Below are 24,381 nucleotides of genomic sequence, written 5' to 3'. Positions count from 1 at the left end.
CCGCATAAACACATTTCATTACACCAAATACACAAAATAATGTTCTTTTTAGCAACATCATATGACTCCTTTAATACAAATAGCCCAAGCGCCGATCACACGATTGCATTTAAAAACATGAGACGCAGTGGAATGAAATAAAACCCCCACAAATTCTCGAGACATGTTTTCTAAAAGTTGAACCTCTTTTAACTTTACATGGCGCTCTATTCATCTCTTGTGCGAGACGCGAGTGCAACAGTCATAGTTGTGCATCTCAAGAATGCGCCGAATATGCGTTCTGTGTGAATGGCTTGGTGGGTTTTAATGTTTTTGTCTCGTCGCTCCGGCCGGACACGGCATCACAGTATGGTGAGGGGTACTGTGGTGAGGGGTATATCGATACCGTTTTATCGCCCAGGCCTAGATGAAGCAGTATCTACTCGTCCTGAGCTAATAACCTACATTACAATTCAAGTTTAGAATTTTTATTTCATGATTTTGAAGGAGGTCTTTTCTGCTCACCAAGGCTGCACTTATTTAATCAGAAATACAGTGAAAACAGTAATATTGTGAAATATTACAATTTGAAATAACTTTTCTGTTGTAATATAATGTAATTGATTTTCAGCATCATTACTCCAGTCTTCAGTGTCACATGATCCTTCAGAAATCATTCTAATCTGATATGAGCTACAATTATAATTGATGATAATTGAGCTGCAATTATTAATATTGGTTCTTATTATTAAAGATTTTTTGTAGGGCTGCACGATATTGGAAAAAACTCACATTGCGATATTTTGTTTTTCTGCAATATATATAGCAATATGGAAGAAAAAAAAAATCACCAGATGACTTGAATAGCTCTATTTGGAAAAAAAATCAATGACTGGGGTGATTTTTGTTGGTTAATAAATCAGAATAGAAAATAAACAAATGACAAGCATAGATAAATATAATAGAAAAAAAAGATACAAATGAAATAAACAGTGCTTTATATTTTTCAGTGTGTTTAATTAGGGTTGGAGCTAAACTCTGCAGGACACCGGCCCTCCAGGACCGAGTTTGGACAGCCCTGACCTAAACCATAAGCAACTGTGTTTACAAGGATACTTGCAGAGACATGCCTTTTGATATAATTTCGCGCAGTGGAAGTGACTGGAATTTGGTGTTCATGTGCATTTGCGTGGCTCTTACCGTGTCTACATCGGACGAGCGGCGCGGCGCGACAAAATACTATAGAACCCATTATAATGGGTGATGCTGTCTACACTGGATACGACACGACACGACAAATCCCCGTTAGTAAACTGATGTCTCGTTCTATTTATGACGAATTGATACAAAGTTCAAATGATTTGCAAAGCTCACTTTTGTCGTGTCTAGTGCAGACAGACTTTAGCTGTTACGCCGCGGCATGACACGACAGCTGTCGCGTCTGGTGTCTAGACGCAGTGTCTGTGTGTGAGCAAAGAAAACAGCATGTGTGTTCATAATTGAGCCCTATTTCGCACCTTCTCGCGCTCTAATGGTTTAAAATCGCTTGAATGTTTAAACCGACAGGACAACACATGCAAATGATGAACCTTCATTGTAGGATGGTTAAACTATGCAGATAATCCAAGAATCACCTGCGTTTCGAACCGTGGTACCTGGTCCATACGGAATAACGATCGGTATACTAAACATCGCACATCCTGCGATGTGACTATCGCAGATGCGCACATCGCGATATTGATGCTGAAACGATATATCGTGCAGCCATAATGTTTTGCTGCCTAAAAACCATGATAGTTTTTTTCTGGATTCTTTGAATAGAAAGTTCAAAGGAACAGCTTTTATTTGAAATAGCGTTTGTGAACTTGTCTCATTTTAACCACCAGATGTTCCGCAGCTTATAATATGCTAATGCTTGTCAACACCCTTTTTCTGTATGACGCTGAACTAAGACACGTCTGCAAAAGCCATCTAAAAACACAACCCAGGCCTGCTTTCAAAGTGAATCGAGTTCTGAGTCTAATATCTGTCTGCTGCACAAACGCCTCGTCATTAAATACTAATGCTTTTCACTCCAGTTTGATTCTCACTTCTCTTTAACTTTTTACAGGCAAATTGTGGATTTTCTCAGCAACGAGGGACACATTTTCTCCACCATTGATGAGGACCACTTCAGATCAACAATGAAGTCTAATTACCTTTTTTTGTCAGATTGCCTTAATAAGCCCATTTCTTATCTACATATATATATATTAGGGGTGTGACGAGATCCAATGTGTCTCGCGATATCTGACTGGTCTCACGAGAACGTGACTATATCCTCGCACAGACCTTTCAGATATGCAATACACTGGCTTGTTCACAAGTGGTGGTATGTAAGATATTTTGTTCAGATCAGGCAAGTGGCCGCATGATAAGCGGGAAAATTACGCAGTGTAATTTCATCGAGGATTTCTTTAAAATAAAGTCTAAAAATCTCGTGTCTCGTCTCGTCTCGTGGGATAAGTGTCTCGTCACACCCCTAATATATATATAGAATTTCAGTTAGTTTTTGGTCATTTTAATAAAAGCATACTCATTTTAACTTATTTTCTTTCTTTAGAGGTCAGCATGTCATAAAAAGCAGTAAAAAGGACAGTGTCTAATTTACAATAAATGGTATATTTGTTAAACCTTGCATTGTCTTTGAGTATTTAGACACAATTAAATATTTCAGATTAGCATTAGGTATGGGTGCAGTGGAGACTCCATATTAGCTGGTACTCTTTGATTTCTTGGGTTTCTTTTGCACGTCTTGCTATGAAGACACAGCAAAATACAAAGTGTCCTTTAATAAAACAAGCTTTCATGGGGGTTTTTTAATGTTTCTTCGATAGACTCGTAGTCATGGTCAGAGTCGGAGAGTCCCTGTGCTGTGAAAAGGAAGGAATAGATTAGTATACATGATATTTTAGCTCCCTGATGGGCAATTCCAAGTATCATCAAATTAAGGTTAAAACTCAGAGCAACAAATGTCTTAAAATGCAAAGAGAAACTAACCTGATTTGTGTGCTACTGTGGGGCTTTTGACATACGTATTGTGCGCACTGACGCTCTCTGCTGTTGATATGCCTTTCCTAGGCAACAGTGGAGAGGGCTGGTCTGAAGTCTAGTGGAGTTGCACAAGAAAAAAAAAAGTGAAATTTATAAGCTGCTGAGCCAGCTAAACAAATGAGAAAAGAGGTGTTTTCTGTTCAGTAATACACACACGCATAGTAACTATCCCACGTGGTGTTTGCAGCAGACTTTATAATGATGATTTATGCATGTACCAATAGTTAACCCAGGAATAGTTCACCCAAAAATGAAAATTCGATCGTCATTATACATCTATGTATGGACAACATAATTGTTTGTGGATATGTTTAAATAAGTAATAAAGAAGTACTAGACTTAGTATATATACATAGGTGTAATATTTTACATTATACCCAAAATTTGACGATTTGAACAGCCTGCATGTATGGTACTTCAGTGGTGCTTTGTCATTATTGGAGGTTGACAGCGTCCATCCCCATTCACTTTCATTGTATAGCAAAGAGCATGTTGGGAATTCTGCCGAACAACTTTTGTTTCACAAAGCAAGTTTTGTGGATTTTGAACAAGATGATGATCATATTTTTGGATGAACTATTTTTAAAAATTGATTACTATACTTTAAACTTTACCATGTAAATATGTGAGCAGTTGATTTTTCCATCACCACAGAGGGGAATTTGGAAAAAGCAGTAATAGATAATCCTGTAATAGATAATCTAAGAATGACTCATTATGAAACCGATATATGAAACCGAAACAGATATTCATGTTTGAATTCTACATTTCTGTTTTAGTGGGTGAAACTTCAGTGGTGCTTTGTCATTATTGGAGGTTGACAGCGTCCATCCCCATTCACTTTCATTGTATAGCAAAGAGCATGTTGGGAATTCTGCCGAACAACTTTTGTTTCACAAAGCAAGTTTTGTGGATTTTGAACAAGATGATGATCATATTTTTGGATGAACTATTTTTAAAAATTGATTACTATACTTTAAACTTTACCATGTAAATATGTGAGCAGTTGATTTTTCCATCACCACAGAGGGGAATTTGGAAAAAGCAGTAATAGATAATCCTGTAATAGATAATCTAAGAATGACTCATTATGAAACCTAGATATTCATGCTTGAATTCTACATTTCTGTTTTAGTGGGTGAATAAAAGTTCATGCTTACATCTTCTGGCGGAGGTGGAGCAGGAGCCCGTCTACCCTTTGTCTGACCCAGCAACAGGTTGTCGAGCTGTTTGGTCACAGCGCTGCTTAAGTTTGGTAATTTAGATTCAGACTTGGGTGACTTTTTAGGCACTTCTGAACTGGCTGGCTTCCTCTTTGGTGGACGAGGAGGTGGTTCCTCAATTTTGCTTATAAGTTTATGATATTCATAGTAGAATTTCTCAGTCACCTCAGTGACTGTCTCTACGTGAAGTTCTGGGGACTCATTACTAAACCACGGCAGATGATCAGAGGTGAGGCAGAGAGACATTTGTAACCAGCGTACTGGCAACTCGAAGCACCAGTCTGGTTTATTTGGTAGGCTCGTCAACACCGTGGTCTCCGTGAAAGTCTCCTCAAGCTTAAGTGCTGGTAACCCCATCAGGGGATCTTTTTCCAGCTCTTTATCCCGAGTCACCACTTTAATATCTAGAGGCAAAGAGCTACTCGCTAAATCTGTTAATTTATACTTCTTGTTGTCTGAAAGCTTTTCAACAAAGTGACCTGCCATAAACAGTGGCAGAGAGATTTCCTTACTATCGTTTTCCTCATCTTCCTCATCCTCGTCGTCCAGCTCCATAGTCTGTTTGCAAATTAGACTTTCTATTTTCTGAGCAGCTCCTGATGAATCCTTGAGTCCGTCCATCAGCGCCATTCCCAAAACCTCCAGCTGCTCGCCAACACTGAGCGCAGGCATTCCCTCTTCCTCTACCGCCTCGCAGTGACGAGTCACACTTACTTTCAAACCTGGAGACTGAGAGGATGCCAAGTGTAGCTCGTACACTGATCCAAATTCCCGGGCCCTTCTTCTCATTCTTCCACCATAGCTCTCTGAGATGATGAAGTACTGTTTTCCCTTCCTCCCCTTTGGAGTTGAGGCTAATATCATTGTTGTTGTGCCATAACTATGTAACACGAGGCGCCTGCCTCTTTGCAGTTCTTCAAACCAGCTGCAATTAAAAAACTTATTGCCTTCTGGGCTATCAAGGATCTCTGCCATAGTTGGAAAGGACTCCATTGGCTGACTCGCAACTTCAGTCATTGATAGCGGTGTTATGAAAACTAAATCCTGGAACTGTTCTGACACGTCCTGGACATCCACTTCCAGGCTGGATGGGAACTTGACTACGTTCTTCCTCACTGTATGTAAATATAAAAATTCAATCGTGAACAAATATTTATTCCAAGACCATTTCCATGCATCAAGCCTCTATGATTAGGGTGTCTAATCTTGCACCTGGAGAGCCAGTGTCCTGATGAGTTTAGCTCCAACCTGCCCCAACACACCTGCCTGGATGTTTCTAGTAATCCTGAAGACCTTGATTAGCTGGTTCAGATGTGTTTAATTAGGATTGGAGCTAAACTTTGCAGAATAATGGCTCTCAAGAAGCATGACTGGACACCCCGTCTCTGACGTGTACTCAGTCCCACTCGTGAAGGACTCCCAACACTGCTCCAACTCCCCAACTTGTAGTTTTCAGGTAAACCCAAAGACCTTGATTAGCTGGTTTAAGTACGTTAGATTAGAGTTGGAGCTAAACTTTCAAGGATCCAGGAGCAGGAGTGGACACCCCTGCTCTATGACTGGTTGACTATGACAGGAACAACATACAAAATATGACAGTGATAATCTCAGGTAATGATTATGTGCTTTATTCAACTTTAAAAGTGTCTAATGTGAGTTTGAATATTATTTTGCGTTATCTTTATAGCCATAGTGAAAGCAACAATAGATATTTTACCTCATATATTGAAAATAAATTAAAGCAAACTTGTACGTTAAAACTGTGAACTCACTGCGAACCAACACGTTTATTCCATAACAAAGATATCAGTCACTCACTCACTCAGTCCATTCACAGTTGAATCATCTATTTTCCGTGTCCACTTTTATTTTCTACACACTCCCCATGTTTTTGCTGTCACATTGTATCTCCATTGGACGCGACAAAGCATTGCAAATCATTTGAACGTTGTGTCAGTATGTTATAAATAGAACGAGTCAGCAGTTTACTGTGGGGGATTTGTCGAGTCGCGCCGCATCCAGTGTTGACAGCATCACTGATTATAATGGGTTCTATTGTATTTTATTGCACCTCTCGCATCCGGTGTAGACACGATGTAAGTTACTGTAGCGATGTAAGTTGAATTTTCATGCCACATTATTTGAAATTAGCGCGGGCCAAACTGTTTTCTCTCACGGGCCGCCTATTGAGGAACCCTGCCCTATAGTGTTTGTTATAATGCAAAACTATCTGGTTTGTGTAATCTAGTTGTTTTTACATCATTCTTGCTAGATTGCTCTTTTAAAAACGTTCAGTTCAGACTACTAGTTGCCGGACATTAGTCTAGATTGACACCGGCTGGTTTTGTGGGGTCATTATGACCAAAGCCTGGAAACAAGTTCCCATTTTAGCACTTATGGTTCCCTTGTTCTGAAATCAGTGGGGTTTTTTTTTTTTTGGTTAAATGTCTGAAATAATGTCTGTGGTTCACACAAGCTCAGGATATTTTCATGTTTTATTCTACAACATTTTACTTGTCTTGAAAATGGCGGTTAGTCACAAGTTGCTCAATTGGACTACAGAGGTTGTACACAGCTTGTTTTCAGAAATAATCCAAAAGCCAATGAACACATCCAATTGGGTTTTTGTCAAAGGATCCGGGGTGATGCTAACTTTTGGGCTAGCCTAAAAAAATATATCATCACTGCAGCACTCCATGCACTGGACAATTATGGATCTGGCTTTGGCACCAGCAACCTGTCGGTGGGAAAAGGACTTGACAAATATTTACCAAGTAACACTGTTATACTTACTTTGCATAATGGCACTAATTTCATACACTGGGCTGAAAACCAACAAGCTTCCACTGTTCTTCTCATTTGTATTGCGGAAGCGACGGCAACTCAGCCTGGATGATGCCATGATTTCCTCAAGAGAGTAACCTCGGTCACCTTGACACTCATAAAACTCTCCTCTGAGGGACAGAGGAAGGAGTATCTCTGTAGAGACCATGTTCTGCCCCACCACTTGACACCGTGCCAGTCTTTCTCCATTTTTGGCACCCTCCACTGACAGCAGGATCAACTGTTTTCCTGCGGGTAATGTGAAGTTGTCTATAGTCAGCTCGTTTTGGCATATGAAGGTGAAGGAGCCGCAGGCGTCCACTCCAACAGGACACAAACCCACAATTTCCTCTATTGTATTGTATGGTAGGTCCTCAGCGATGAGTCTGAAGTGACCTAGAGAGATGCACAGTGTGTTAAAATCGACAAACTTGCCCAGTCTGCTTTTGGTTTAAAAATGAATTTCCTTGAACAACAGCCACCTTGAAAGCTCAAGTTCTTAACTGGCACCATGTATTATTCATGGATAGGCAACTGCTTTGGATAAGCAAGCTGTTTTTATACTTGAATATTTTTATGTAATTGTTTTCAATAATTAATTTCTACTTTCCCTACAATTTGGTTCTAAATGCATGATCCCAACTTCAAGCATTGCTTTGTTTGAACACCCTGGCTCAATATAATGAATGATGGATAGGATAGGATCTGTTTGTGCAATGGCAGGGAAACCTGTTTGAAAACAATCTTTATTTTTTTGGAATTCCATTTGGTGATGTTAGTACTGTAGAAATAAAACCTTTTGACAGTAGATTATTTTCACCAATGCTTTAAATGGAAAATCCAGCTAAATTATGTGAATCCTGTCCCAGTTTACTTCTAGTCATATGGGCTGTTATTTACTCAATAATGTAAATCACAAAGAGGTTTCACTAGGCCCAAATACTCAGCTCTAGTTTATCATATGTTACTTGTAAACATCTTGCTGTTGTTTAGCGGCTCACCTGAATATCCAGTAGGCAATTCAAATGAAGCTCCAGTTTCAATCTCCTCACAAGATACAGACAGGAGCTCTAAACCAATGATCTTCACCAAATCTCCAGTAGATAAACACACTTCACTCCCTGAAAGCTCATAAATGGACCCTGAAAGAAAAAAAAACATCATCATGCCCTATTTGTATAACCGTATGGGTTTATTTTAATACGAGTTGATTCATATAAATTGTTAAAATGGACTTTGATTGCAAAGTCCAACATGCCATAGGACTTATCTCTGCATTTCTTATCTCATCTTATCTCTGCCAGAACTGTGAGAGTATGGATTAAAAATACATTCCTTTGTGATGATGCATCGTACTGATTATAGTTTCTAGAGGCCTTTGTTTTTATTTTACTTCAGTACTGTACTTCAATCAAATTGACAACATCCTCTTTATTTAAAACAGTGGTTCTCAACTTGGGTTGGGTTGCAAGTCTGTTCTGTTCAGCATGGGGAAAGTGTATAGGAAAATAAACGGTAAAAACACATTCCTTATATAGTAGGCAAATACTTATCCTCAAAACCAAATTTTAATACATTTTTGTTATTTATGTATTACAAACTACTGGGCTGGGGTCACCATTTGACATTAAATGTAAAATCTGAGTCCTGACAACCACTGTTGTGTTTTAAAAATACAGTTTTATGCATGTAAAAGCACATTCGACAGATAAATAAGCCTATAATGCCGTATAAGAAGCATATCCTGATGTATAAATAGCAGTGAACTACTTATGCTTACATTTGATTTGAGATCACCCTTTATAAGAAACACAAACTACAGATGAGACTAAACTCAACTGTTCATCCGGTCACACATCTACTTGTGCTGAGGATGCACAGCGTAAACCACAAAGACAATGAAAAAAAAAAAGAAAAAAAGGATCTTAAACCTCATGTCCTGTTTGGGGTCGGAGAGACCCCGCAGCCATTTCAATAACACAACAACAGTTTATGGTGAAGTATGACATTTTAACTTGCTTGGTGGCACGCTTAGCAAATGTTGCATTAATTCAGTTTGGGGTTTCAGAGATCCCAGGCATAAAACATGACAGGTTTCAGATGCACATTGTCTGTTTGTATTTTTCACTCTGTGTTTTCAAATGTAAAAATAGGTCAGATTTACCCTAAACAGAAACATTATACTGGGCAAGTCAGATTTCTAAAAAAACAAAATGCATGCCTATTTACTACAGAGGGGTTGCCGTAATATTTGACAAATGATTATTAAAAGAACTAATGAGTTTAATTTCAGAATTATCATTATTTTTACATCATTGTACATCATCAAGGTCTCTGGCACCAAAGTCAATCTCAACACAGCATAGCATTTAGAGAACATCCTTGTTTCTTATTTTACAAAATGATGATGGTTAAAAGATTCATAAAACTGGAAGAATTATTAAATTAAGAAAATTTATGGACATAGGGGAACACAATAAACATTTACATTTAGTCATTTAGCAGATGCTTTTATCCAAAGCGACTTACAAATGAGGACAATAAAAGCAGTCAAAACTAACAAAAGAGCAACAATATATAAGTGCAAATGACAAGTCTTGGTTAGCCTAACACAGTACACGATATATATATATATATATACATATATACACACACACATATATATACACACACAGAAAAACAAGTAGATAGAATAGAAAAATAGAAAGCGTGTTTTTTTAATAAAAAAAGAAGATACATAGATAAAGTAGAATAGAAAGTGCTAGAGTTAGAGGCTCAAATAAAGATGGAACAGATGTGTTTTTTGAAGATGGCTAAGGACCAAATAAATAATGAATAAACTCTGGGTGAAGAACAGCATTGCTGCTTTTTTTATGCCTGGAGAAAGTGTCATGCAGAAAGAGAGATGAACCTACCCTGGAAATAAACCCCCGAGCAGACCTGCAGGATGCGGGGTAGAGACTGTTGATCCAGACAGCTGATGAAGACTCGCAGAGACTGCAGGTCTCCCATCTCTCACAGCTGACACACACACACACACACACTGAGCTGCTCTTCAGTCTGCGCGCGCTTAAACTAGAGCTCAGACTCAGAGAGGAAGTCTCAGAGGGACTCACCCAGAACCACACACACATATATATACACACACAGAAAAACAAGTAGATAGAATAGAAAAATAGAAAGCGTGTTTTTTTAATAAAAAAAGAAGATACATAGATAAAGTAGAATAGAAAGTGCTAGAGTTAGAGGCTCAAATAAAGATGGAACAGATGTGTTTTTTGAAGATGGCTAAGGACCAAATAAATAATGAATAAACTCTGGGTGAAGAACAGCATTGCTGCTTTTTTTATGCCTGGAGAAAGTGTCATGCAGAAAGAGAGATGAACCTACCCTGGAAATAAACCCCCGAGCAGACCTGCAGGATGCGGGGTAGAGACTGTTGATCCAGACAGCTGATGAAGACTCGCAGAGACTGCAGGTCTCCCATCTCTCACAGCTGACACACACACACACACTGAGCTGCTCTTCAGTCTGCGCGCGCTTAAACTAGAGCTCAGACTAGAGAGGAAGTCTCAGAGGGACTCACCCAGAACCACAAACACTGCACACAAGCCTTTTATTTGCATTTATTGAAATAGATACATTTCAATTTAATGTCTATTATTACACATGTACTTTTTGTTTCAACATACAATAACTGCGTTAATAATTAATGTTTATGCGGTTTAACTTATGTTGTCATCCTGCCTTTACAAGCGTCCCCCGGAAGGCGAAGCTCCCAATCCTTTTATGGCAAAGGCAAAGCTCATGAATATTAATTGCGCAATACTGCTATTGGTTAGTCTTCCTAAAGGGGCGTTCCCTCGCGTCCGTCATTCACTACCGAGAGATTCGCTAATTCGCCAGTTGAGTGACGCCCACTTTACTCGCGTCTGCTTTTAAGCCAATCAATCACGAGTTCTAAAAGAGCGTCGCGGTTCCTCTTTAATATTCATGAGCCGGAAGACGTTCAGTTTTGAGTAGATTACCCAAGATGCTCGGCGTGTCTGTAGCAGGGGAGAATGTGTGACAATGGAAGCAAATACTACAGCGACGAACCCATCTTTCGACTGTCCATCATGGTAAAAAAACACTCCTGTAATTGCTGGATTTAGTGCATGAATAAGTCTGTATCGTGTCCAGCATAAAACCCGCAATCTTCCAGCGAGCTGTTAGCTCTCGTGCTCTTTAGCAGGTCTTCCGTCACACTGTGCAGCTCGAACCTGTTTCGCAAAAACTGCATTCGGTGTGTTGAAGTGTATCTTGCGTTTAATTAATCAAAGTAATGTGGTTATTAAAAGTCAATCTTTTACCAGCGCATCTCAGATGCCGTGTGCTGTTTATGGCCACACTGGAGGTGTTGTGGAGTTCATGGCTTGGTGTTGTTTCAGGGCAGGCAAGCCTCCAGCAGGGCTGCATCTGGACGTGGTCAAAGGAGACAAGCTTGTCGAGGTATTTCAGAATGCTAGTTCATCATTTGACTGTTAATAAGAAACGAACCATCGCAGATTTTTTAAAAACTAATCCATGTACTCCGCCCTCGTGTTGTTCCAAACCTGTGTGTTATTATTGTTTTCCATAGACTTTTTAAGGAAAATGCAACTCCTTTCTATACAAAGTTGGTGACCATAACTCTAGGATAAAAAAAAAAAAAATATATATATATATATATACACACGCACGCACACACACACTGCCGTTCAAAAGTTTGGGATCAGTAAGAATTTATTTTATTTTTTTTTTTAAATAAGTCTTCTGCTCCCTATGGCTGCTTTTAATTGATCTAAAATACAGGGGAAACAAATGTAAAATTGTGAAATATAATTGCAATTTAAAATACATGTTTGCTATTTTAATATACTTTAAAATGTAATTTATTTCTGTGATCAAATCTGAATTTTCAGCATCATTACTCTAGTCTTCAGTGTCACATGATCCTTCAGAAATCATTCTAATATGCTGATTTATTATCAATGTTGGAAACCGTTTTTGCTGCTTAATATTTTTTTGGAACCTGTGATACCTTTTTCCGGATTCTTTGAAGAATAAAACGTTAAAAAGAACACCATTTATTCAAAATAGAAATCTTTTGTAACAGTATACTCTACCGATGTTTTCTTTCTATTTTTGAAAGAAATGAATACTTTTATTCAGCTTCTATTTTGAATAAATGTCGTTCTTTTTAATCTTACTGATCCCAAACTTTTGAAAGGCGCTGTGTGCGTTTATGTGTGTGTATATATGTATATATATGTATGTGTATGTATGTATGTATAAATGTGTGTGTATATATATATATATATGCATATGCATGCTATATATACAGTGGGTACGGAAAGTATTCAGACCCCCTTAAATTTTTCACTCTTTGTTATATTTGCAATATAACAAAGAGTGAAAAATTTAAGGGGGTCTGAATACTTTCCGTACCCACTGTATATATAATGCATGCTATATATATATAATGCATGCACGCACGCGTATGTGCGTGTAATTTAATTATGTGGGTAATTTTTAAGTGATTGACCGCTTGTCCAGCATGTGACAGGGATGCACCAGATACTGACCTGACCACCTGCGGCTCAGTTATGGTTTTCATACTGATGCATGCATGATGGTGGCTGTCAGGTCCAAACGGTGCTACAGAAACACAAGACCCTGAGATTTAAGCTCTGAGAGGGGAGTCGCTCCCTCAGGTGTTATAACTCGAGGGCACATTATGACACATTGGGTCTGGGTCATATCACAAAAATACTGTTGTCATGCTACAAGTCATTTTATATCATGGCCACTTAGTTTGAAGCTTGAATTTTGGGGTTCTCTTTTATCACGTAAATCAGAAAATACTGTCAACAGCAGGGATGTTTTTAGGAATGAAATGTTATATAATGTAGGTGAATTATTTCTGAACAAATCCCTCTGTAAAAACTTTCAAAATATAGATAGGAGTAAAACTGTGAAGTTTGGTGTATGTAAGTGTTACTGAAGTGGAGCTGAAAAAAATGCACAACCTTTAAACTATGTATTGTATTTATGTATATACAGTCACGCATAGATGAAGTGTAATAAAATAAATGCTTAAATTTGTATTTTGGATATTTTCTTTCCACTAGTCTGGAAGAAGGCATGTTATACAACCATTATAAATGTAGTGTAGATAAATGGAAAATAGAAGCATTTTCATGAGTGGGCTCAGGCTTGTTACCCCGAACCGAAGTGGACTGTTATTTTTCCTTTTCTTGGATGCAACCCCGTCAACTCATTTCTACCATATCCTTTTCTGTACGGTCATAGCACTCAGTCCCACTTATTGTGTGTGTTGTTAAAGTAGTTTTGAGAGAAAATACGTTCGAATGCAAACGGCCGACTGAGATGCTCTCTCTGCAGAAACTGATCATTGATGAAAAGAAGTATTATTTGTTCGGGAGGAACCCAGACATCTGTGACTTCACCATCGACCATCAGTCGTGTTCTCGCGTGCATGCGGCCCTCGTCTACCACAGGCATTTGAAAAGAGTGTTTCTCATCGACCTCAACAGCAGTAAGTGCATCAGACCAATGACAAACGTGCCATGTCATACAGATAAGAGACGACAGGTAAACCAACAGGTATGTTGTCTTCTTGTAGCACATGGTACGTTCCTGGGACACATTCGCCTGGAGCCCCACAAGCCCCAGCAGGTTCCCATCGACTCCACCATGTCGTTTGGCGCATCCACACGTGTTTACACCATTCGGGAGAAACCTCAGAGTCAGCCGGGCTCCGGCGTCGGGGACAGTAAAACCGGTGACGACGAGGAGCTGAAGGGTCTTCTGGGACTTCCAGAGGAAGAGACTGAACTGGAGGTACATGTCTGCTCTACTAGTTTGCACCAACTTACTCTGTACTGTTATTCTGCAGTGATAGTCATCAAAACTGAAATAACACAAGTATTGGAATTCTATAGTGAAAAAGACTATATAGGAGTATAAGACTACAATACTAGCATTTCAGTATATGGGCACCAATACAAGTAAAATTTCAGTTACCAGTTTTAGGTAGGTGTGGTTGACTCTTAACTTTTATAAAGAATATCTCTTTGGATTTGAGACTTTAGTCTTTGCAACTTTACAGATCTTCTTTATGTACCAAGAGCTTGTAAAAATTCAAAGAGAAAGGAACAATTGAAATCGCATCATATGACCCCTTTAATATACTAGTGAAATTTCGCTGTCAATAGCTATTTTGATATCACCGCAAAAACAAATACTAGGCTAACTAATGTAAATAAAAAGTAATTGAAGAATTATTTAAACTTTTCATGCTCAACAAGGGAATGAAAAAATCAACTAGCTCTACAACCCTCATACGCACACCTTGGCAATAAAATCGCCACTGGCTAGTACATTTTTTTTTTTTTTTTTTTAGTTTACTCTCCAGACTTGTGTAGATAGATGGATATAGATTCCACCAAATCAGCTTATCTTCATTAAGATACATTCACGTGTGATATGATCTTAAAGTAGCCTATACTTTAACATCAGTCAATCAAGCATTTTTATGGTAGAACTTAATTAACGTGATAAGCATGTATGAATGAAAATTTATAAATGCATATGTCATTTTAACAGATTTTAGGACTGGTGGTGGTGCTTGATACATTGTTGGTCATTCAGTTTTTCTGTAAAAAAAAAAACTAACAATAATACCGAAAATATAATAATACTAATTCTACTACTAATAACCATATAAAACGCACTAAGATCTGATGAGCTGCTGGGTTCATGAATATTAATCATGTCGCTTGAACTGATTAGCTGAAATCGAAACAGTAGCTATGTTTCCATCACCCTATTTTAATGTGCATTTTGAAGTACCGCATGAGAAATGAGTGATGGACATGCCAAATTTCAAATAAAAATCCCTTAATTCGCAACAAAGTTTTTACGCTCGCTTGAGGTGGTTTTTGACTTTTGATGCGAATAATGGGAGATAGAAATGCATTTTGCGAATAAATTCCTCCAAGTGCATCAAAAAAGTCATGTGACTTTGGCTATGGGACGGCAAAACCTGACTAGCCAGCGGACCGATCTCATTCCACAGCATCTGAAATGTTGTTATGGTCATTCGGAAATGCACGAGCAAAGTCTGTCGTCAAAGTATTTCTGTATAATTGCCTCCCAGAAATGTCTTACACGACTGCGTTCCCAAACAGCAGCATCCACCTCCGAAAGCAATGACTGCATTCATTGTGTTTCGTCTGCTCGCTCTGAGGCGCAAGTAATTTATTATATATTAAAATCATTATATTCTCCTACTTTTCTTAGTGATTTATAGAGCCAGTTTATCAGGAAGTGACGAATTTGTTCTCTGACTTGTTGGATGGAAACGATGCTTGTTCACAAATGTTTTATGCGATATTCCAGTTTTGCACACAAGTTAAATTCACAACTTTGGATGGAAACCCAGCTAGTGATGGTAATAGGTGAGCGCCAGCCAATGAGATTGCTGTTTCGCATTAGTTCCGCCCACTACCAAAGAATATAATTTACATGTAGTGGTAAGTAAGACTGTCTTGCTCTCCCTCTCTTTGCTTGTGTGAGAGAAACACAGCGCTTTCTAGTTGCATGCCTTCACACTAGAGTTTACGGTGCTTCAAATATGCTACTTATCAATTGAGATGAATTAAAATAGTGCGCTTTAATGACAGCGAGCGAAACTCAAGTGCACAGTGTTTAAAATGTGTAAAGGTAAGCAAAATATCTGTTAAACTTCTACTTGGCCTTTAATTAACGATAGATACCTAGCATGGAAATTTAGTCGCATATGCTAGTGATTTACTCGCATTGTAGAAGGTTCCTCTACAAGATCATGACAAACAAATTCAGTCAAGTGTTTTCAGACTTTTGCTTGAACATCTATTGAAATGAATGGATGTTGCGATGAATGAACAGCTCTCAAAAGTGTGTTTTTGTTTTTTGTGTGTTTTTGGCTCTTTTGGCAGAACCTGACTGAGTTCAACACCGCTCATAACAAGCGCATCTCCACCCTCACCATAGAGGAGGGCAACCTGGATATTCAGAGACCCAAGAGGAAAAGGAAGAACTCCAGAGTGACCTTCGGTGAAGAGGATGAGGTCATTAACCCAGGTAGAGTGATCAGCATTTAAACTGGCCTGCAGGTCAATGAACCACACGGTAGTATGCAAAAAAAAAAAAAAGGTACAAGGCTTTAATTTCCAAAGGTTATAACAGTTTACCAACTAAATATCGTGAATGTGTAAACATTTGGGTTTGTGATGAACGAGGGGTACATTAGCCCATAAATTAATATCTAGGGAAAAAAAAGATTTCATATATAATGCTGGGCTTTTAATTATAAAAATCCCCAAATACACTGGAACTCTTATGTTGAAATATCTTGCTTTACTAGTTCCAGGTGCTTATTCAAAAGCATGAGAGAAAATATGCAATATTACATCAATTTACAACATAATACAATATAGGCTAACTTACGCCAACATAACCAACGTGACCACCTGCTTGCACAGCGCCTTTCGTTGGAAGTTACCTAGCTGGGGACTATTTTTCACCTGCTGCACCCATGGTACGGCAGCAAAGTTCCTTGATTATTACGCCGGAATGAGAGTATAGTTTCTAGCCATATCGGCCTAGAAAATCGCAACTTTTCATTTTCCGTCGGTCTTAGTACACGATGTAACTACAGAAGAGTCAAGTTTTAAATAGGAAAAATATAGAAACTCTTTGGTCCTTTGTGAGCGAGATGCTAACGGTCTAATCAGATTCAACAGCCGAATGGATTCGAAAACGGTAAAACTCAACTGTTTAACTCTAGGGGAGTTGGAAAATGAGCCTATTTTCAAAAATAGTGGAGTGTTCCTTTAAGCTACTGTAAGCAATTACTGCTTTTCATCCCCAAATTGAAGACCTCTTAAAATTATAATTAAAGGGGTCATATGATGCAATTTCAAGTTTTCCTTTCTCTTTGTTAACTCTTTTAGAGGACAGCGGCCCCTCTGTTGGACGTTTCAGAAACATGGTCACAACAGCTGTGGTTCCTATTAAGGTAGCTTCTCAAATCTCAAGTCATTCAGTCATTTATGCAAAAAAGAGAGAGTGATTTACATGCCTATGTTTACCCAACAGAAGAAGAAAATGGGCGGTGGTACTGCGCTGGGAATCGAGGAAATAGTGACGCGACACATGCACACGTTCCCTTTGCATGGTGGACTCTACAGAGACCTTCCCCCGGCCAGTCACGAAGCTCAATCCACAGGAGCTCCCGGCGGAGCCACAATCCTGGGAGGACTGCCGTTACCCCTGCCCAACCCGGCCCCGGATGTAGACCTGGCCCAGGAGGCCCCGCCGGCTCCGCTCGTGCTCAACCCCACGCCGCTACCCGGCCCCTACGTCTCCGACCCTCTCAGCGAACCCCGCAAGAAGAAGTACGCTAAAGAGGCATGGCCTGGCAAGAAGCCCATGCCTTCTCTGCTCATCTAGCTGCTTATTAATAACACCGGATGTGTCTGACTCGTCTATACTCATGAATCTGGCAAACAGACTTTGATTTTGACTGTACTACAAGAATCTGATTTAATGCAAGAAATCTGTAAGTTTTAAAATAAGTTTTACCTCCTTAAAATGAACACGGACTCACACTCATGTCATTTCAGATCTGAATTACTTTCTAAATCCAGTGAAGTGCAGAAGGCACGGTTTAGTTGGAGAATTTTGCTTTATTTCGCTGTGTTCCTCACACACTATGATCTGGTCATGGCCTTATAAATCATCTGTGTTTGTTTTGTTAAAAGAGCTGCTTGGACATTGTGCATCAGATCTTTTGTGTTTCACAGGAAGCTTGCCATGACATGAGGGGTGAGTAAATGACGTTTCAATGCATTTTGATTGACCTATTTCTTTAAAATGCCAGCTTGAAAGTGTGGGAACCTAAAGAAATGCAAACAAAAGTGCATTACCTGGTCCAAACAGCAAAATGTGTCATGTTTAGCCTAAGACGGCAGACGGTTTAACTTTTATAATGTACTTTTTTTTTTTTTTTTTTTTTTTTTTTTATATGACTATTTATGTAAACAAGGATGGGCTATTTATGTACACATTTTAGCGCTAGAGACCAGTAAGTTCTTTCAAACTCAATCACACTTACATGAGCATCAGTAATGCAGATGATAAATCCGGTAGATGTTAGAGGTTTCAAAACTGATGAAATTCTGCAATATTGTAACTCTTTACCTTTGTGAAGATCTTTTTCCAATGTATTAGTTTCGTACATTCGTCCCCCCTTAATATACAAGCCGAGTGCAGTGGCGTTTCAAATGAACTGTTAGTTGATCGTAACATGGTTCATCAGGGCTCCGTGCAGATGGCCTTCAGTTAAAGAAAGAAAAAAAAAAGTTTTATACTCCGGTTCTGTTTGGTACATTTGCTGTTTGTACATATCACTCACAATAAAATCCAGTGTATTTTTATATATTTAAACTGATGCCAGAAGTCTTTACCTTTGAGTAGAGGGTGGCTGCTCATCCCATTCTATATTAATGATTGAGCTGTACATTTTCATTCCGTCATCGATTCCTCCATGTCTTGTATGATCCAATCTTCCTGTTGTAGGTGTATCAGTCTCTAATTAAATTAGAGTTTAAAAAGTGTTTAGGAGTCCACAGGTCCAACAGTTTCTAAAACATCCATAATCATGTGAAAAACTGATTGGCCAATGAGAGAAACTATATTTGGTGACCAGTTCACCACAGACAGCACACATCTTTGATTTTCAGATCTGTGATAAAAATGATCAAATAACTCTTTTTACAACTTAATCTGAGAACAAAGTATTGTTTGTAAGGTTACATAGTGGTGCTGTGAACCAGAATTGGGATCCGAAGCATTTAATTCAACACAGAATTCTGTTGTGGATGCCACGTGTCTTGGTGATGATCAAGTGAATGATCAAAATTCAGTTTGAGTGAGGGTTTACACATAAACAGCATCATGAGTATATTACAGCATTGCCTCCACATACTGATGTAACCGTTTTCCCTCCTCCACTAAAAGCTATAAAAGTTAAATGGAAAGTCTCCTGTCATCATTTACTCATCCTCACATCGAAAACACTCATTCTGAAATCTGTTGCTTCCTTTCTTCTGTGGAAGACAAAAGGAGACATTTTGAATGTTTTAGTTGATACAATGAGTCAATGGGGTCCAAACAACACTGACCACACACTTAAGCAGGATGGATGATATTGGTTGCTTATTTAATCATTTGTTGCAATTCTTCATGGAAATTTGCATAAATGGCCAAAATTTAGTAGAACTGTCATGTGACCCTGGAGCACAAAAGCAGTATTAAGTTGCTGGGGTATATTTGTAGCAAATAGCCAAAAAAACATTATGGGTCAAAATTATTGATTTTTCTTTTCTGCAAGATCATGTTCCATGAAGATATTTTGTAAATTTCTGACCGTAAATATATCAAAACTTAATTTTTGATTAGTAATATGCACTCCTAAGAACTTAATTTGGACAACTTTAAAGGCGATTTCCTCAATATTTTGATTTTTTTGCACCCTCAGATTTTCAAATAATTGTATCTCAGCCAAACATTTATTCAGCTTTCAGGTGATGTATAAATCTCAATTTTGAAAAATTGTCCCTTATGACTGGTTTTGTGGTCCAGGGTCACATTTGTAATAGTTGTTTTCTGCAGTGATTTCAGTTCCCATGAATTTATGAGCTGAGCAGGTGAAGAGTTTTTACAAATTCGGCCATCACACTCAAATTGTATTGTATTATGTAAGAAAAAAAAACCCTGCTGGGCATTCTCACCCGCCGTACCTCCATCAGCACCTTCATTCCTGCTTCACGGGTCCTCACATGTAGTTTGGTGCAGAAACCTCTCCGTTCCACCTTAAAAGATACAGTGCTTCTATACGTTCCTCTATTCACCGCGCTGTTTTTAGTCTGTTTTAAAGCATGGATTCTCTGCTATTTTAAGGGGTGTTATAAATATGATAAAGAAGGCTGATATATAGTGAACTAGACTATCACAACACAAAATCTGAAGAGTTTTAACTGTACTGTTTTAATTTTATGGACCCATGAACGTGGGATTATACACTCTATTGTACAATCAGCTCAATTCAAATCAGTTATAAATTTACATAGGTGCATTAAATATGACACAATGGGCGTTTCAGGGATATGCTGTCTGGTACATAGTGCAATGCACTATAAATGCTGCAAATATACGGATGATGCATAGGTAAGAAAGAAATAATACACTGTAGAATACAAAATCTGTTGCCAGTTTCACTAATGGAGAATATATCGAACAGTTAAACACTGCAAGTATTTAGGAATTGATTTAGACCAGTATTAAGGATGATCATATATTCACGGATTAACCTTAAAGCTTTTAGGTATAAATCCTAGTGTCGTGTTAATGTTGATTCTATAGAACAAATGTTGAATCCATTCTGTGAAATATGATGTGGTTATAGTTTGATAATGTATCAGTAAATCTAAAGTCCCAGATTGTACGATTAATTAAAAAAACACTATCCAATCCATTTGCTGTCCTCATTTAAATCAGTGTTATTTTAGTATCAATGAGATGCTATTATAGTTTTTATTAACATGTTTAGATTATCTTTATAATAATTTAATTTTAAACTTTTATTCATTTTGTTGTTCAGTTTTAGTTATTTTAGTACATCATGTTCAACTAAATGTAAATGAGAAATGTGGCAACTAACTGGGTTTAGTTTTAATGCCTCATGTTTTAATGCATTTATTTTGTCTCTCTTCTCCTTTCCTTATTATAACAGCTACATGCTGGTTTGGACTGGGACTGGACCGGATCTCTGTAGCAACAGGGCTCTGGTTTGAGCTGGCGCTGCGTGTTCAGCTCCTCCAGCATCCACACAGAGCCCTCAATCACGGTCCAGAGTGAAGCACAGCATTACAAAACGTATGAAATCGTCCTCACTGCAGGTGTCCAGCTGTCTCTGCTGCTCCTGTTTCCTGCACTCCTGCTCACCCTGTGAATTACAACCAGTCACCTACATTTATCCTAACAGTACAATCCAATTGTCCAGTGAACAAGAAGTCACTGTGATGAGTGTCATGTGACTGGCCACCTGTGGAGCGTAACCAGGGATGCTGCTCGATGTCCTGTAAGCTGGGACGGTCATCCGCTGCTGCTCTAAGACACCATCGAATCAACTGACGGCAATCTGTTACATAAAACACGGTACTTCAGTAACACAACATGAACTTCTCCTGGTTTCTGCCTGCTGTTTGTGAACGGCTGAATGTTTGCCATCTCTTGCCTGCAGACAGGTGCCTAGGGAAGTGCAGTCTGTGAACTCTCTGTGCGTTTCTGAAAGGTAGAGAACCGCACAGGAGCTTGTAGAGCATCACACCCAGCGACCAAGCAGTAGCTGGTCCTGCACGATAGCTGTGGGAATGAAACCACTCTGGAGGGGCATATGAAAGAGTGCCTGAGAGACCCGAGAAGAGCAAGAGATCAGCTTAAATGGTTCCAGTCCAAAACAGAAACTTCCTTTTGCTGATCACATATAAGAAGATCGTCGTAGCGAGATCATCTCCTAGCCAACCTGCAAACTCTGCATACTCCGAGTCCTTCAGGAGGTGTCCGCAGCCAAAATCCAGCAGCTTGATCTCATTCGTATCAGTGCAAATGAGCAGGTTCTGTGGCTTGACGTCCCGGTGGAAGACGCCGCGGCTCTCGCAGTGTTTGAGAGCGTCGATGAGCTGCAGCAGCACCTTCTTGGCCTGCCTCTCATCCAGACAGCCGTTCTCCTCACAGAATCTGTGGAGATCCTGGCAAGGATCTGGCCGTTCCAGGACCATGATGTAGCTGCCGGGATGGTCAAACCACTCCAGCAGCTTCAGGACATTGGGACAGGCTGGAGCTGAATTGACCCGGGTCATCAGTGCGACCTCCAGCGGCAGCAGACCCTGACCTTCCTGCAGCGGCAGAGGAGACATGAGATCCTTTAATCATCGCTAGAGGGCTCAATATGGATTTATGTGTGAATCAAACCAATATGACTAAACTTACAACTTCCATGTCCTCGTGCTCCTCGTCTTTAGTGACGTACTTGATGGCGACCTGCAGACAGATGTACCACAGTAAGTTACACCTGCTAATTATGACAATAATTGCTCTGCACAGGTGAAATACAGTTTTTGCCACAAGTGTCATGAATAAGGGCTGTTCGAGTGAAGAAGGAGGGAAAATGTCTTACTGGCAATCCATCAGAGCTGCGGGTCCCAGCAAACACAGAGCCGAATCCACCTTGACCCAGCATTGGGCCCTTTATATATGCATCTGCATCATACGAGAAAACAGGTGACTACAAGAATGTTACATTAATCATCAGTGAGTGAACATTTCAATGGTAAATCATTTAATTCAGCAATGTCTTCAGAATAAGCCTGACCTTCGCAAGAGCGTTTGGCGGGTCTCTCGTTTGAGGTGGAGGGATCTTCATCCTCCAAGCTGAGCCGCTTCCTCTTCCTTTGAGTCGACTCAGAAGGCAGAGGAGTGATATAGCCAAGCAGCTCTGGACTCCATGGCTGGGTTGGGTTTGACAGTGCTTTCTGAATGTGGTCTCCACACTGTCTCCCAGCCTCCTGACCAGCAGCCATCTGGGTTAAAGCAGCAGTGGATCTGGAGTGGCCCAAAGCTGAAAGAACAGCAGCAGTTTAGAAACTATGTTTGTTCATTGTTGTTTTTAACATCATTATCATAACACTTTATATCACAGGGCTGTTATAAATGCTTGATTTTGATTGGTTGGTGTGCAATTATCATGTTGAAGTAAACGCACAACTATGAAGTAGTACCAGCATTACAGTTTTATATCACTTTTAAATTATTTCATTTATTTCCTACAACAACAGTTGAACCAAAACCCACAAAAACAAATATTACAAATAAGACTAAAAATCACAATTTCCACGTTTTTCTTACTTTTTATTATCTCAAGGCTTTCTTTCTCGCACTGTACTCACACACACGGCTCAGTGATCGACTTTTTCCTTAAAAGAGTTACTAAACTGTAAAGTTTCGTGACATTTCTCAGTAGTGAGGTGGTCACGGTTGTGTTTTTGAAGCAGATAAACTTACACCCTCACTATTATCAGACACGCTGCTGCCGAACACTGAGAACAAACATCTCATGAAATTCACACACGATTGATGTCGCTTTCGGACACATTTCTTGAAATAAAACATCTGAATCATTTCTTGAGGTGGTGACCGTGGATTAAACGGAATAATTGACTCTAGTCATTTGAATTATAGGAAAATAATGCACATCCGAGATGGTATGCGAACATGACGCAAATAGACACATATTACACTTTTTTAATGAAAATGTTTTTTTTTTCATATCCAATGAGTTCAATATGTGCTAATTTAACTGGGAATATACAAGATAAATTTGATTAACTTCACACATTTATTAATGTTAGAGTTGTCCAACAATATACAACATCATACCAATAAAAACATGACATAAAAAACATTAAACAAACATACCAATGAAAAGCCTGACAAATTAAAACACTCACCTCGTCTTTCGCCCATGTGAGCCATTGAAAATATCCTAAAAAATATCTCCTTCACAAAGAGAAAAGAAAAAAAGATAAGTGAAAGAAACCCTTCCAACCAAACAAAAACAAATAAATGAAATAAAACTCTCCTCAGAAATAATCTAAACTCCTTCAAAAAGTCAACTCAAAGAAAATATCCTCCGAACTCCTTCAAAAATCACTTTCTCCGCACATAAAAGTATGTCTCCAAAGTATCGCCTTCAAACAACACAACAATCATAAATCGATGAGTTTGAGCTTTTATGCCTGCAGTTGGAATTTACGTCACAATACGCGTCGCTATAGCAACTCAAGTTCGATTCATGCAAATTCAAGCTGTAGCGCGATGACGTCATGTGCTTTGATGTGTGCCGACTGGTGAGATATCTGTACAATAAAACCTCCATAATTTTTGTTTTAAGAGCTGGAAAAAAATATATATTTTACTGAGAAAATGAATTAAAACGTAAGATTTCCATATGTCCGTATGTTGTTGTTGTTTTTTTTTTTGTATGTTTTTGAATCTACATTCCAACTAATATTTTAGCAGATTAGATGTCTTAACGAAAAACACTGCAATAAAA

General features: G+C 38.9%; 4 protein-coding genes across 4 annotated transcripts in view; 2 read left to right on the top strand and 2 right to left on the bottom strand.

The window, feature by feature from the left end:
• LOC107689013 (replication protein A 32 kDa subunit-like) overlaps positions 1 to 2,243 on the top strand; it is a 15,113-nt gene extending 12,870 nt beyond the window's left edge. The window contains exon 6 of the mRNA XM_016486884.1: positions 2,090 to 2,243. Coding sequence (XP_016342370.1) covers positions 2,090 to 2,243 — 154 coding nt within the window. The remainder of the gene's footprint in view (positions 1 to 2,089) is intronic.
• A 324-nt stretch (positions 2,244 to 2,567) lies between these two features.
• On the bottom strand, positions 2,568 to 10,208 carry LOC107689026 (protein THEMIS2-like). The gene is made up of 6 exons (XM_016486896.1): positions 10,034 to 10,208; positions 8,120 to 8,260; positions 7,089 to 7,514; positions 4,233 to 5,410; positions 3,019 to 3,127; positions 2,568 to 2,891 (listed from the first exon to the last, which is right to left on the bottom strand). Exons 1-6 carry the CDS (start codon positions 10,128 to 10,130, stop codon positions 2,809 to 2,811), a joined length of 2,034 nt encoding a protein of 677 aa, XP_016342382.1. The 5' UTR covers positions 10,131 to 10,208; the 3' UTR covers positions 2,568 to 2,808.
• An 891-nt stretch (positions 10,209 to 11,099) lies between these two features.
• LOC107688979 (nuclear inhibitor of protein phosphatase 1-like) lies at positions 11,100 to 18,653 on the top strand. Its single transcript, XM_016486833.1, has 7 exons — positions 11,100 to 11,239; positions 11,549 to 11,609; positions 13,545 to 13,698; positions 13,786 to 14,003; positions 16,142 to 16,286; positions 17,159 to 17,223; positions 17,304 to 18,653. The coding sequence occupies exons 1-7, from the start codon at positions 11,190 to 11,192 to the stop codon at positions 17,655 to 17,657; spliced, it is 1,047 nt and encodes a 348-aa protein (XP_016342319.1). The 5' UTR covers positions 11,100 to 11,189; the 3' UTR covers positions 17,658 to 18,653.
• A 2,504-nt stretch (positions 18,654 to 21,157) lies between these two features.
• On the bottom strand, positions 21,158 to 23,792 carry LOC107689012 (serine/threonine-protein kinase pim-3-like). Its single transcript, XM_016486883.1, has 8 exons — positions 23,777 to 23,792; positions 22,642 to 22,887; positions 22,447 to 22,529; positions 22,260 to 22,310; positions 21,793 to 22,165; positions 21,505 to 21,675; positions 21,313 to 21,408; positions 21,158 to 21,204 (listed from the first exon to the last, which is right to left on the bottom strand). The coding sequence occupies exons 1-8, from the start codon at positions 23,790 to 23,792 to the stop codon at positions 21,158 to 21,160; spliced, it is 1,083 nt and encodes a 360-aa protein (XP_016342369.1).
• Positions 23,793 to 24,381: the final 589 nt, after the last annotated feature.

The sequence above is a fragment of the Sinocyclocheilus anshuiensis genome, unplaced genomic scaffold, assembly GCF_001515605.1.
Source record: "Sinocyclocheilus anshuiensis isolate Anshui unplaced genomic scaffold, SAMN03320099.WGS_v1.1 scaffold181, whole genome shotgun sequence".
NCBI classification, from domain to species: domain Eukaryota; kingdom Metazoa; phylum Chordata; class Actinopteri; order Cypriniformes; family Cyprinidae; genus Sinocyclocheilus; species Sinocyclocheilus anshuiensis.
This window is presented reverse-complemented; position numbering and strand designations above follow the sequence as displayed.

Coding starts and splice junctions, on each gene's coding strand:
- LOC107689026 (XM_016486896.1), bottom strand. CDS start 10,130: ATGGGAGACCTGCAGTCTCTGCGAGTCTTCATCAGCTGTCTGGATCAA. Junction 8,261..10,033: donor CTCGGGGGTTTATTTCCAGG/GTAGGTTCATCT, acceptor TTTTTCTTTCAG/GGTCCATTTATGAGCTTTCA. Junction 3,128..4,232: donor CTCCACCTCCGCCAGAAGAT/GTAAGCATGAAC, acceptor CAACTCCACTAG/ACTTCAGACCAGCCCTCTCC.
- LOC107688979 (XM_016486833.1), top strand. CDS start 11,190: ATGGAAGCAAATACTACAGCGACGAACCCATCTTTCGACTGTCCATCA. Junction 11,240..11,548: donor TCTTTCGACTGTCCATCATG/GTAAAAAAACAC, acceptor GTGTTGTTTCAG/GGCAGGCAAGCCTCCAGCAG. Junction 16,287..17,158: donor GGATGAGGTCATTAACCCAG/GTAGAGTGATCA, acceptor TAACTCTTTTAG/AGGACAGCGGCCCCTCTGTT.
- LOC107689012 (XM_016486883.1), bottom strand. Junction 21,409..21,504: donor CCCTAGGCACCTGTCTGCAG/GCAAGAGATGGC, acceptor TTTATGTAACAG/ATTGCCGTCAGTTGATTCGA. Junction 21,205..21,312: donor TCCCTGGTTACGCTCCACAG/GTGGCCAGTCAC, acceptor CAGGGTGAGCAG/GAGTGCAGGAAACAGGAGCA.